General features: G+C 36.7%; 1 protein-coding gene across 1 annotated transcript in view; it reads left to right on the top strand.

Moving 5' to 3' along the window:
• Positions 1–15,000, top strand: part of LOC135099768 (electroneutral sodium bicarbonate exchanger 1-like) — a 118,982-nt gene that overhangs the window by 85,953 nt on the left and 18,029 nt on the right. The window contains 2 exon segments of the mRNA XM_064002281.1: positions 9,149–9,304; positions 12,970–13,124. Of these exon segments, the coding sequence (XP_063858351.1) occupies positions 9,149–9,304; positions 12,970–13,124 (311 nt within the window).

Raw genomic sequence — 15,000 nt, 5'->3', positions numbered from 1 at the left:
CGAACAAAATTTTGAACTCATTATTGCTTCGGTTGTGGTACCATATTAAAAGACATAGCAAAAGTTGCTGTTTATTACTAATTTATAGTTCCTATTAATATCTACTCCATTTTTATATATTTGGAGGAGAGACACAGAGTGTAAAACAGTAATTTTTTTAAATACAGTAAATATGATCTCATTGAAAAGCCTTGATGTAAACAATTAGTTTTCGGCACTCAGGAGTAATCCCAAGCTACCTGTGGCTCTCTCTATGATCCACAATACCATCACTACTGCAGAGCTGCATTTTTCCAGTAGCTTTATCCAGCAGCATGATGTCTAAGTTTTATGATCACTACATTTTGACAGTAAGTGGGTTGCTTCTCTCTGTGTCCCTCTGTAAGGGCTCCCTCATTAGATCGGTCTAAACAGTATCCAGTATCTTCTGATGAGTTCTGCATCACTGTGTTCATTCAATAAACCCTTTCTGGATAAATAATTTGTGAGCTGGAGATGTTGTGAAGCAGCCATCTTGACCGTGGGAGTATCTGTCATAAGCTGCTAAGACAGTGTAGACTGGTGTCTGGTAATGGATTAATCCATTTTACATTGATTCCTATGCAGAAAATAATTTTGGTTTTCAAACATTTCTGATATCAGGAACATTCAGGAATAAATTATGTTCAAGAACCAAGGTTCCACTATAATATATATATATATATATATATATATATATATATATATATATATATATATATATATATATATATATATATATATATATATATATATATATATATATATATATATATATACACAGTGGTATATATGATTGATTGTTTTTTTAGGCTGTTTGAATTGGGAAGCAATTTATCCCATTCAAATTAATGTAAAAAAGTTATCCCAAGATCCCAAACCCTCTCCCCCATTTTTTTCATATTTATGAATTTATGTTGTGCCCTAAATATAGAATTGAATGAAAATAACCTAAATTACAAAAAAAAAATACAGTAAAAGAAAACATGAAGTACCGTATATTTTGTCATATAGGACGGCACCTGAATCATACTAAAAAGACACAAAAAAGTGCATCAGATACAAAAACAATGACATTGAAATTTTACACAAAATACCATTGTAAATAAACACCAACCTCAAAATGGTGAGTCATCAAAAGTTCTTGCTGCCTTCAGTCTTGAAAACAATTGTTGTAGTGTACATAATTTTTATTTTGCACTAAAATCCACTCTCTCTCTCTCTCTCTCTCTCTCTCTCTCTCTCTCTCTCTCTCTCTCTCTCTCTCTCTCTCTCTCTCTCTCTCTCTCTCTCTCTCTCTCTCTCTCTCTCTCTCTCTCTCTCTCTCTCTCTCTCTCTCTGTATGTGTGTGTGTGAAAACAAGAACAATCCTGAGAATTGCTAAATAGAATGAGAGTGATAAACTATGAAAATGGAATTATACAAGAGTGAGAAAGGATGAATGAGGAGGAGAGAGAGAGAGAGAGAGAGAGGAGTATCACTCAGGTGACAGGGAGGGAGGTTTGAGACCAGACAAAAGAGAAAGGGAGAGGAAAAGAACAATAGGAGGAAGGGACATACTGGGAAGGAGAGAGAGAGAGAGAGAGAGAGAGAGAGAGAGAGAGAGAGAGAGAGAGAGAGAGAGAGAGAGAGAGAGAGAGAGGATGGGTGGGATAGATAGAGGGATGGAGGAAATGGGGAAGGGTGGAGGGAGAGGGGCAGGGAAGGAAGAAGGGGAGGGGGAAGGAGAAGGAAAGGGAAAGGAGAGGGGAAGAAAAATGCTAGAGGGACTGACCTAGTGGCATCACTTGAATGGGTGAATTGGAGGACAAAATTTGTTTGCTAATTCTGTTCAAAGTTGTTCAAATTGAAGGATGTTTGAATCACAAGTTATGAATATATAATATATATATATATATATATATATATATATATATATATATATATATATATATATATATATATATATATATATATATATATATATATATATATATATATTATATATATATAAACTGGTGTACAGGTTTCCCATCACTAACTCAGCATCACTGGAACCTGTAGGGGTGCCAGATTATTGATTTTGCCTGATTACAGAAAGGTTAGAATACTCTTCACACAATAGTTGATCGCTTCATCTTACCTTTAGAATACCCCCAAAATCAGTACATATTGATTAATAAGTGGAGCTATACCAACACCACATTTTTCCACTGGTGCCAGTACTGATACTTTGTTTCTGACTGATACCAATGGTATCAGTCAGAACAGCCAATACTGTTAAGAAACTGAACAATTCTTATTTTTTGTTTCTTTGTAATAAACAGTTGAAAAAACCAATGCTTCGCACAGACACACCACTGTCGAGATTTTCAGTAGTTCAACCTTATCTTTATGGATAATGTACAGTGTCCACACTTTATACAGTGAGGAGCATTTCCTTTATTCACTGGACCCATGGCTTTTGCTCCATCTACTCCCCATTTTCTTAATGCACTTGTTGTTTCACTACTTCCAACCTTTTTATTTATATCTCCAATTAACATTACCCTTCTCCGAATATTCCTGAGGGACTCCTTTACATCTTTCAAAAATTTTGTATCTCCTGTCTCCTTTTCTCACTTCTGGCATTTACAGCTGCATACACACAGATCTAAACGTACCTAACTATTCCTGCTTTTTCCCACTGGCCACACTATCCTAGAACCTTGCTGCCCATGTGCCTGTATACCCTTCCATACTGGATATACATGGGTGTGCACACCCTTTTTTCCTCATCTCTCCAGAGCCACATTCACTCTGCTTACTTCAATTGAGGCCACTATCATCACAGCCCTTTTTGCCTCCACCACCATGGTGAGATGGAGCCCCCTTTTTTGTCCATAGCCATGTTGCCTTCCCCACAAAGAGGCCACTGGCACCCAACAGAGCTAGCATAGTGCTCCTCCTATAGGAACATGGGCTACTATATTATCTATTAAAAAGCTAAAAAAAACTATCTTTTGAAAGAAAACCATCTTAATTGAATTTAATGAAAATTAGAAAACTAAAATTAGGTTTAAGTCAATTCAAAAAGAGTAAAAGCACACTTGGTTGTCATATTGGTCTCCTCCATTGGTTTCACCTAACAAGGTGATGGTGGGTTAGCCTATATTTCAGTAGAAAAGTAGGCTTATTGCCAGTCTTTTCCTATGCTCCTGACTGTCCTAACTGATTCATTATATTGTGGCCTTAAAACTAATTCATTATAAGGCCACAATATAATGAATTAGTTTTAAGGCCACAATATAATGAATTAGTTAGAACAGGCAGGAGGTTAATGAGGAAAGCTAAGGGCAATTATGAATTAAAGGTAGCCAGCCAGGTGAAGACAGATCCCAAAGGATTTTATCAGGTATACAGGCCAAAGAATAAGGATACTATAGATCCAATAAAGGCAGCAGATGGGGAGCTGGTTAGTTCTGGAGAGGAGATTAGTCAAATTCTGAATGAGTATTTTTTAACTGTCTTCACCCAGGAAAACATGCAGGATATGCCAAATAGTGAACAGATGTTTAGAGCAGATGAGAATGAGAAGCTGACATATTTCTATAACTAGGGAGATAGTGGAACAGGAGATAGATAAGCTAAAAAGTTCAAGACACCAGGACCAAATGAAATATATCCCAGAGTACTTAAGGAATGCAAAGAGGTTATTAGTGATCCACTAGTTTCTGTCTTTAGGAAATCACTCGAGTCAGGTGAGGTACCAGTAATGTGGAGACAGGCTAATGTAGTACCCATCTTTAAGAAAGAAGATAAAAACTTTAGCATCTAATTATAGACCTATCAGCTTAACTTCAGTTGTAGGTAAAATATTGAAGTCAATAACAGCGAGGAACATTAGGGAACATTTAGACAAACATAACTTGATAAATCAGTCACAGCATTGCTTCACGAAGGGGAAGTCTTGCCTGACAAACTTGTTAAGTTTTTACAGTGAAGTGTACGAGGCAGTAGATAATGGTGATAGTTATGATATCTTATATCTGGACTTTAGTAAAGCATTTGACAAGGTACCCCATCAAAGGCTCCTGAGAAAGGTTAGGGCACACAGGATAGATGGGAAGGTGTTAGGCTGGATAAGGTCATAGCTTAGCGACAGGCGACAAAGAGTTTTAATAAACGACTGTAAATCCGACGCGACAGGCAACAAAGAGTTTTAATAAACGCTCTGAATCCGAGTGGGGTCATGTAATTAATTGGGTGCCACAAGGATCAGTATTAGGGCCATTGTTATTTCTAATATATATCAATGACTTGGATAGTGGAATTAGTAGTGATGTTAGCAAATTTGCATATGACACAAAGATAGGTAGATTAATTAGGTCAGAATCGGATGCCATCGCCTTGCAGGCAGATTTAGATAGGATGAATGAATGGACGGACAGATGGCAAATGCAATTTAATATCAACAAATGGAAAGTACTTAGCGTAGGTAGAGGAAACCCACACAGTAAGTACACATTAAACAACGAAACTCTGCTAGGTAAAGGGTACGAGAAAGATTTAGGAGTTATAGTTAGCTCTGAACTCCGTCTAGGAAAACAATGCATAGAGGCCAGAAACAGGGCAAATAGGGTACTAGGATTCGTTTTTAGGAGTGTTAAAAGTAGAAGGCCAGAAGTAATATTAAAGTTATACTTGGCACTGGTCAGACCTCATCTAGACTGTGCTGTGCAGTTCTGGTCCCCACATTACAGGAAAGATATAGGTCTATTAGAATCATTACAGAGGAGAATGACTAAAAGGACACAGGGGATGAGGAGTACAGTAAAATCCCTCTTATCTGACATCAACGGGACCGCCGACATGCCGGATACTTGAATGTTGCCGGATACTTGAATAGAAGTGAAATTATGTCCACAATCACCACCCTACACTCACGCATCTTACCATAACAAAGATCAGCTGATCTTAATCAGCAGCTGATCTGATCAGCTGCTTAAGTGTAAGCACAACACGCTTCCTCTTTTCTACAACTTTAGGCACGATGAAGGCATCAGGCGATAAACAGTGCACACGCGGGACTGAGTCATTGAGTAAACACAGTGCAGTGGGCTGCGGGTGGCGCGAAGCAGTGCGCTCTGGTGGCGAGGGGACAAAGTATACCTCGCGCGGGAATTTTAATCAATTTTATGAGTACACATTGATTTTTTATTGATTTTAAGGCTCGGGGAAAAATGTGCCGGATACTTGAAGGTACCGGATGAGAGGGATTTTACTGTATTCCTTACGAGGCGAGATTGAAGCTGTTAAATTTACATTCTTTAGAGAGACATAGGTTAAGAGGGGATCTGATAGAAGTCTTCAAGTGGTATAAGGGTTATAACAAGGGGGGATGTAAGCAAAATTCTTAGGATCAGCAACCTGGATAGAACAAGAAATAATGGGTTCAAGCTTGAAAAATTTACGTTTAGGAAGGAGATAGAAAGAAATTGGTTCTCAAATAGAGTGGTAGATGAGTGGAACAGACTCAGTAATCATGTTGTTAGTGCTAAGACATTAGGGAGCTTTAAGAGAAGATTAGACAGGTTTATGGATGGGGATGATAGGTGGAAATAGGAAGGTATATTTCATACGGGGACTGCCACGTGTAAGCCTGGTCGCTTCTTGCAGCTTCCCTTATTTCTTATGTTCTTATGTTCTTATGTTCTATGTAAACTTCAGCTCTTTGTACTGTAGCATTGCACCATAGTTAAACCTCACTGGTCACAATACTATCACTGTATATATATATATATATATATATATATATATATATATATATATATATATATATATATATATATATATATATATATATATATATATATATATATATATATATATATATATATATATATAATTATAGTGAATTCAAAATTCATTATAGCAACACCAGTCTTGGAGTCCCTGTCTGGGGAGTGAACCATAAATGTCCCCAGGTCGGACTACTCTTCTGGTTTCAACACAAGTATTTTGACACTCCCCTCTCAACTTTTCTATATTAAGTTCTGTAACATTCATGACCTTGGATGTAATTTTCAATCTGGAACATTTCGCCTCTTCTAAACCTCATCTTTTCTTCACTGAAACACAGGTGTCTTAGGAAACTGACATTGACCCTCTTTTCTGTTCCCTTCTACTTTCTCTATCCTCACTTTCAATCCAAAGCTGGATGTTGTGTCTGTGTTTGCAATGATCAAACTTGCTCTCTTGCCCATGGTCTTGAATCTTCTGAATTTTCTTTTACCTTGCTCCAACTTCAGAGTTACTCAAACTAAATTTATCTGTGCTTTATACCTCCCACCTAACTCCTCTAATTATTTAACTTCCAAATTGGACCACATCTTCCCTTTCACAGATCTTCATTCATGGAGACTTTAATGTTCATCACCAGCTTTGGCTTTCCTCTCCCTTCACTGACCAACCTGGTGAAGTAGCCTTTAACTTTTCTATCTTCCAAGACCTAGAGCAGTTAGTACAGCACCCTAACTGTCTTGGAGATAAGCCCAACATTTTTTTTACCTTTTTCTAAAATTTAAATCTTTTGCTTATTCTGTCACTCTGTCTTCTTTGTTTGGCTTCTCCAATCTTAACCTAATATCTGTATCTTGTACTGTTGCTCCAGTTCCTCCTCAGGATCCTGCAAAGCAAAGGTGCCTCTGGTGTTTTACCTCTACTAACTGAAGGAACCTGAGGAGGTACTCTGATTTTCCTGGGAATGACTACTGCTTCCATGTCAGAGACTGTGTGTGCTGCGTGCATAACAGATGTGATAGTGTCTGACATGGAGGCACAGATTCCTCACTCTTTCTCTCACCTTAAACCTTCCAAAACTTGGATTAATTCAGCCTGTTCTGCTATACATGATAAAGAGGCTGCCCACAAACAGTACCCTAGTCTTCCAACTCTTAAAACTTGTGTGCTTTACATTGCTTCCCAAAATTATACCAAGTCTGTTATTCAACTAGCCAAAAACTCATTAATACAGAATGTCAAAATCTTTCTAGATCCATCTCCCTTCATGACTTCTGGCACCTAGCCAACAATATTTCCAACCATTTTTCATATTTTTCTCTTTTATTTCAGGCTGATGGCACCACTGCCATCTCATCTATCTCTAAAGCTGATCTTTTTTCCCTTACACTTGCTATAAACTCTGTTCTGGATGATTCAGAGCTTATTCCTTCCTCTCTTCCACCCTCAAATCATTTCATACCTCCTATTAAGATTCTTTCAAATAATGTCTTGCTGGGCTTAATCCTTGGAAGACTTATGTATCCAATGGGGTTCCTCCTATTGTTCTCTGTAACTGTGTTACTGTGCTCACACCTTGCTTTGTCAAACTTTCAATTCAGACTCTTATCAACCTCTGCCCTTCTTTCCAGCTAGAAGTTTGCCTACATTCAGCTTTTTCCTAAAAAAGTTGATTGGTCTAGTCCCTCAAACTACTACCCTATTGTTTTAATTTCCTGCCTTTCTAATGTTTTTAATCTATCCTCAACAGAAAAATTCTTAAACTTTTATAATTTCACAACCTTACATCTGATCGCCAGTATGGGTTCCATCATGGCCACTCAATTGCCAGTGTTCTGGCTTTCTTTACTAAGTCTTGCTCATTCTCTTTTAGGGATCTTAGTGAAGCTTTTAGACACTTCTAAAGGATTTGATAGAGTTTGGCACAAAACTTTAATTTCAAAACTACCCTCCTAAAGCTTTTATCTTTCTTTCTGTAATTTCATCTCAAGTTTCTTTTCCATTCATTCTATTGTTGCTGTGGTAGTCACTGTTCTGATATTTCTCAGGATTCTGTCACTCTATTATCCATCACTGATCTAAGCCAAACTTATCGTACTGACTGCTCCTATGCTGACAATAACACCAATCACTTTTCCACATCTTTTCTTGGATGTCCAAACTTCAGGAATTAACCAACTCAAGCAGGGAAGCCACATAATGTCTGACTTCTGATCAGGAATTAACCAACTCAGGCAGGGAAGCCACATAATGTCTGACTTCTGATTCACTCATACTGCTTTCTTGAACAGGATAGAATGAAAAGCATTTCATCTCATTAACTCCATTTCCTGACTGTCTTAGGTCTCTCTCTCTCTCTCTCTCTCTCTCTCTCTCTCTCTCTCTCTCTCTCTCTCTCTCTCTCTCTCTCTCTCTCTCTCTCTCTCTCTCTCTCTCTCTCTCTCTCTCAAAGTTGTAATGTATCTCTTGCTATCTTGTATCATTCCTTTTATGATAACTGCTTTTCTGGTCTTTACTGGATGCCTCCCCATCTTCCTGCAGCTTTCTACTTTCTACTTTCTCTCACCCCTATTCTGTCCACCTCCATAATGCAAGAGGTAACCATTATTCACAATCTTTCATTCCTTTTACTGATAAATTCTGGAACTGCCTGTTTATGTATATTCTAAGAGAGAGGTTTCAAAACACTTCCCAGATTTTGGATGATCCATTTTTAACTGTACAATATAGGGATTGCTACCTTCAGTGGGCCTTTTTTTACAACTTTGTTTCCTAGGCCAATGCCCCTCTTTACACCCCTACATAAAAAAAGGTGTGTATGTGTGTGTTGTGTGAAATTTTTTTTGCTTGGCCTGTGAATACATCAGTGGTGAATATTTCCACTTTTCATTTTTTATCTTCTCTATCACACAACTTGATAGTTATATGCTTCTGAGAGGCAGTCTTAACTAAAACTTAGCTTACAAGATATTGTCTTCACAATCTCCTCTTAGCCTTCTGTCCTGTTTCTGACCATAAATTATTGTTATCTTTTCCATTCTTCTGTTCCCATCACATAACTGTATATTTTAGTAGCATGTGATCTGTCTTTCCCAGTAAACTGAATATCTTATCAATTATATAAGAATATTATTTCATCCAGTGAAACTGTTTCACAGTATACCATTCCATACAACCACAAATGTGCTAAACACATATAGCCTTTTTCTTGATAATGCATTTGTGATTCATATCTTACAAGCATTCAGAACACTGATATGACAGTCACATCAATCATTACATACTATTTTTGCCACAAGAGACAAAGTCTTTTCCTTCATATTCTTTTAATACCAAAACTAAGTATTTACAATTCTGATCTTTATCACAGTTGGTAGTAATGATTGGTGTCCGGAAATTACTGGATTGGGTCTTTACTCAACGAGAGCTCAAAATATTGGATGACACTCTGCCAGAATTCAGCCGCAAGAAGATGATGGAAAATTCAGATGATGAAGAAGATGAGGAGAAGCTCGGGAAAGAAACAGTAAGATATTTTTAAATTCTGGTTATGAATGTATTACATGTTTTAGAAAAGATTTTTCAAAACCTTGAAAATTTATACTGAATAATCTTATAAGTGAAATATGACAGAAGTAGGCTGGAAGATTCTGTATTTCCCACCATATAAGACACACCAGAGTATAAGACGGATCTATAATTTGACAGGATGTTTAGGAAAAAATAAAATAAGCCCCACTTTTCTCTTTTTCCCTCACTCAGACTTTTGTCAAAGTTGCAGGTGAAACCAACACAGAAGAATAGAAAATAACATACCAGTTTATCAGTGATCATAACTGTCACTGAATAATTATGACTACACTACCTTATGTTGCTTTCTGCCTTTCTTTGTGTTCAAGATACAGTAAAATCCCTCTTATCCGGCATCAACGGGACCGCCGACATGCCGGATACTTGAATAGAAGTGAAATTATGTCCATAATCACCATCCTACACTCACGCATCTCACCATAACAAAGATCAGCTGATCTTAATCAGCAGCTAATCTGATCAGCTGCTTAAGTGTAAGCACAACACGCTTCCTCTTTTCTACAACTTTAGGCATGATGAAGGCGTCAGGCAATAAACAGTGCACACGCAGGACTGAGTCACTGAGTAAACACACTGCAGTGGGCCGCAGGTGGCGAGGAGCAGTGCGCTCTGGTGGCGAGGGGACAAAGTATGCCTCATGCGGGAATTTTAATCGATTTTATGAGTACGCATTGATTTTTTATTGATTTTAAGGCTCGGGGAAAAATGTGCCGGATACTTGAAGCTGTCAGATACTCGAATGCCGGATGAGAGGCATTTTACTGTATTCCACTATTGACTGAAGAGTTAGTGCTCTTACCCAGCTGCTGACTTGAAATGGTTAACAAAACACTGCCTGTACATATTAAAGTCTCTGATCTTAATCTTGATACTACAGGTTTTATGTGTTTTAGCATTATTTTGGTTCGTAATCATTATCTAGTAATTTTTTGCATTATTTCAATTTGTAATTATCTTATATAAGCATACATATTTCATTTTGGGGCCAAATAGTGGTGTTTAGGTTTTACTCTAGTACCAGTAACCATTACCTATAAGCCTACCCAAACCTAACCATCAGGGTATATGACGGCGATTTTTTGGGAGTATTTTTTATTTTATTTTATTTATTTATTTATTTATTTAAGTGTATCTTATATGGTGGGAAGTACAGTATTTGTAATGTCTGTTGATTACATGAAAACTCTGAAATTTCTTCAAATGTCAGTATACAGAATATCAAACAGTTTCAGGTTTATTTTCTACCAATAAAGAAAGTTTTCTTAATTTTTTATATTTGTTCTTTTCTTGCTAACATCGATGCCTTATTGAACAATAGGTGATGAATGGGAGTTTGATAGTGAAACATATAAATATACTAGAGAATAATAGATATTCTGAGTAGAATTTTGCCATATCTACTGCTTTATGTACTAATGAGTTATTTATTTGAATATTGACAGTTAACTAAAATTAACCAAAAAAAAAAAGCCCACAGAGATGCCTGTCTCAGAAAAGGGTCCAAAGCAGTAGTCAAAAATTGAAGGATAAATGTCTTGAAACCTCCCTCTTGAAGGAATTCAAGTCATAGAAAGGTGAAAATACAGAAACAAGTAGGGAGTTCCAGAGTTTACTAGAGAAAGGGATGAATGATTGAGAATACTGGTTAACTCTTGCATTAGAGAGATGGACAGAATAGGGGTGAGAAAGAAGAAAGTCTTGTGCAGCAAGGCCACAGGAGGAGGGAAGGCATGCAGTTAGCAAGATCAGAAGAGCAGTTACTATGAAAATAGCAGTAGAAGATAGCTAGAGATGCAACATGGCAGTGATGAGAGAGAGGCTGAAGACAGTCAGTTAGAGGAGAGGAGCTGATGAGACCAAAAGCTTTTGATTCCACCCTGTCTAGAAAGGCGGTATGAGTGAAACCCCCCAGACATGTGAAGCATACTCCGTACATGGACGGATAAGGCCCTTGTACAAAGTTAGCATCTGGGTGGGTGAGAAAAACTGGCAGAGATGTCTCAGAATGCCTAACTTCATAGAAGCTGTTTTAGCTAGAGATAAGATATGAAGTTTCCAGTTTAGATTATATGTAAAAGACAGACAAAGAATGTTCAGTGTAGAGGAGGGGGACAGTTGAGTGCCATTGAAGAAGATGGAATAGTTGTCTGGAAGGTTGTGTTGAGTTGATAGATGGAGGAATTGAGTTTTGAGGCATTGAACAATACCAAGTTTGCTCTGCCCCAATCAGAAGTCAGGTGTTCTGTGGCTTCCCTGCATGAAATGTTTACTTCCTGAAGTGTTGGATGTCTATGGAAAGACATGGAAAAGTGCAGGGTGGTATCAAGGAAAAGTGCAGGGTGGTATCATCAGCGTAGGAGTGGATAGGGCAAGAAGTTTGATTTAGAAGATCATTGATGAATAATAAGAGAGTGGATGACAGGACAGAACCCTGAAAAGCACCACTGTTAATAGATTTAGGAGAACAGTGACTGTCTACCACAGCAGCAATAGAATGGTCAGAAAGGAAATGTGAGATGAAGTTTCAGAGAGAAGGGTAGAAGCTGTAGGAGGGTCTTAAGAAAGTGTTTAGTATGTATGTGTACAATTTCCTTTTTTGAGCCATTTTATGGCCTTCAATTTTATTTGTATGTATAAGATTTGTCACTAACAGTAACAAAGAATATTTTGGCAAGTCAGGAGTGAATGTTTTCATATATATGTATATCTGTCTTTTGGGCTCAGAGGTATTAGGGACTGAATACTTCTGTAGAAACTGAAACATATTTGGGGTTGTTTTGTTTTTTTGATGCCTACGTCAACATGCATATAATATCAAAGCAGTGAAATGAAACTGAAAGCTACGGTATTGGAGAGGGATAAATTTTTTGTTATAAATGTTTTGGGTTGCTCTCATTGTTGCACAGAGTTGGCCATACAGGGTGGGCTGCTGTGTTTCCCCAAAAAATAATCCGGTAAAAAAGCAAGTTACTTTCTCCTAGGAAGTTACCTCTCTAATTTATTGTCAGCAAGGCATAAGAAATAGGAAACAAGACTTCAAAACACTAAAAGTCATAAAATTCATAGTATATTCTATTCTTTGAGAACTGCAGGTGTAGTAGCCACAGCCTTGAGGTGTGGGATGTTGCCAGATGTGCATCCAGCTATTTTGCTGAATGTACAGTTCTTTATTTATAGGTATTTGTAATGTATAGAGGTATTTATTTATTACACACACTATAGGGTTGTGGAAAGTGTATGTAAAGCTTTAAAAATGTAAACATAAAATTCTACACCCCTAGTTTGATATAAGCTCTGAAAAGGGAAAAAAAAATCCGAGAATCAAAATTGTATGGTAACTACACTTCCTTTCATGGCATGGAAATAATATATATATATATATATATATATATATATATATATATATATATATATATATATATATATATATATATATATATATATATATATATGAAACAATTTGTTATTTTTCTCATTTTATGGGGTAAATAAACAATATACAAAAAAAATGCAACCTGACATGATCCCTATTTCTGACAAAACATGACACTGTACAGGTTAACAAAAGGTATTGTATATCATTTAGAGTTTTTATTTCAGAGTGAAGGTATGATGACTATTCCTCTTGCTAATGGCAATGTGATGAAAGTTCCACTGAATCCCATTAACATTTCTGAGGAGATGAACAAGAGTGGTGTTTGGATGGATATCAACAAAGACCAAGAGAAGAAACCTAACTCACCAACTAAAAACAAGTGAGTTGTGTTTCTTTTGTGTGTGTAGTGTTAACTTTTTACTGTATGCACAATTAAATAAGGCACCAGAAATTTACTATAGTTTTAAGAATATAAAAAATCATGATGATGTGCGTTAAGTTTCAGGTGCCTTACAACATCTGTCAGAGCAAGTAGAGATGCATCTAGTGTTTATTTTTTAGATTAGCTTTTCTTTCTCAAGCAAAGGACTGGATCTCAAATTCACTGGGTAAAACAAATAGTTTGAATGATTGGTGCATTATTATATGCTATTCAAATACACATAAGAAATAGAAAGTTGTGATTCATGTCTTATGAATCATATCTTATCTGACACATTGAAATCTGTGTATTTACTGAAATCTGTCTATTTATCCATCTATCTATCTATCTCTCTGGTGCCTCACTACGTCTGGAAGCTTCCCCAAAGGGAGTGTCCATGGCAGAAGAGCTTCCACCTTTCCTTAACCAAACATTCCATTTATGTTGCTTCAGGCACTAGGCCCATACTAACATCTATTCCACACATGTACTCCTTTACTTTATTCTGTTGCATTCTACATTATCTTGATTTCCTCCTAATACCTTCAACTTTGCTTATATACTTGTACATTTTCTTTACAAACTCTTCACTCTTCATCTTTTTCAGTATGGCCATAGCCTCTCACTGAATTTCTTTTCACCCATTTACACTACTTGCACTAGTGCTCTTAGCATTTTTATACACACTCATTGCTCTTACTTTCCCATCTTGTCATTCTGTGTGCTGCCTTTCTGAGAACTTATTTTTATAGCATGCACTCTTGATTTTTTTGCCCTATGTCATTTTGAGGTCTCTCATCCATAGATCAGTGTTGACCGAAGAATATTATTCCTTAAACCTCTCTTTACATTCACAGGCAAATTTCTTCCTTTGATGACTCCTTTGATGATTACCCTTCAGAACTTATCTTTTATTTCTCCATCTATTTCACCATGTATACCTAACACCTATTCCCAGGCATTTAAACTCATCACTTCCATTTTCTCTTCCCATAACTACCTCACACCTGCACATTTACATTACAAGATATCCTAAAATCACATACATGCACTTCTATCTTCTCAAACACCATCACCTTACTTGTTCAAACATTCATTTTCAGTTTCCATCTCATACACATCTTATGGAAATTATCTGCCACTCTCTGTAAACAGATATGCTATTTCAGACCATCCCAACACCATTCCATTTCATCCTCTCACAAATATTTCATACTTTAGCTGTCATTCCCCTCATACACCCACCCATAAAAATATTAAAGAACCACAGAGACATCACACATCCATGTCTCACTCCTATTCCTGCAGTGAAACTCTCACACATGCACATGTATCTTTATAAAAAGCCTCATTTGTTTCCAACAACTGTCCTTCTACTTTATAAATCTGAAGAACTTCCATAAGAGCTTCTTTATCACATGCTTTCTCTAGGTCCATGAATGGTGCCTACAGTTGTTCATTCTTTTCCAAGAATTCCTTTGTAATCTGTTTTATTGCACAATTTTTTTCATGTGACTTTTTCTTTCCTGAATCTTCCCTTTTCCTCATTGACTTTCACTTCATTCATTTCCAACAATCAAGACTCTCACAATGACTTTTCCTGACACATTAAGCAAACTTATCTCCTTGTAATTATTATACTCATTCCTATAACCTTTACTTTTAAATCCACTAAAAGTCCTCTTTAAATTGTACATTGTCTTTATTGAAGCTAGGCCATGTGTTTTTTTTTATTTATTTATTTATTTTTTTTTTTTTTTGCTTGTCTACTGGATAAGTCGTTATTCATCAGTGGACTTCAATGAAACTTGTAGGAAAATTAGACTTGGTCCAA

The sequence above is a fragment of the Scylla paramamosain genome, chromosome 4 (assembly GCF_035594125.1).
Source record: "Scylla paramamosain isolate STU-SP2022 chromosome 4, ASM3559412v1, whole genome shotgun sequence".
NCBI classification, from domain to species: Eukaryota; Metazoa; Arthropoda; class Malacostraca; order Decapoda; family Portunidae; genus Scylla; species Scylla paramamosain.
The sequence above is the reverse complement of the archived record's forward strand: the minus strand, read 5'-3'. Positions and strand labels throughout refer to the sequence as shown.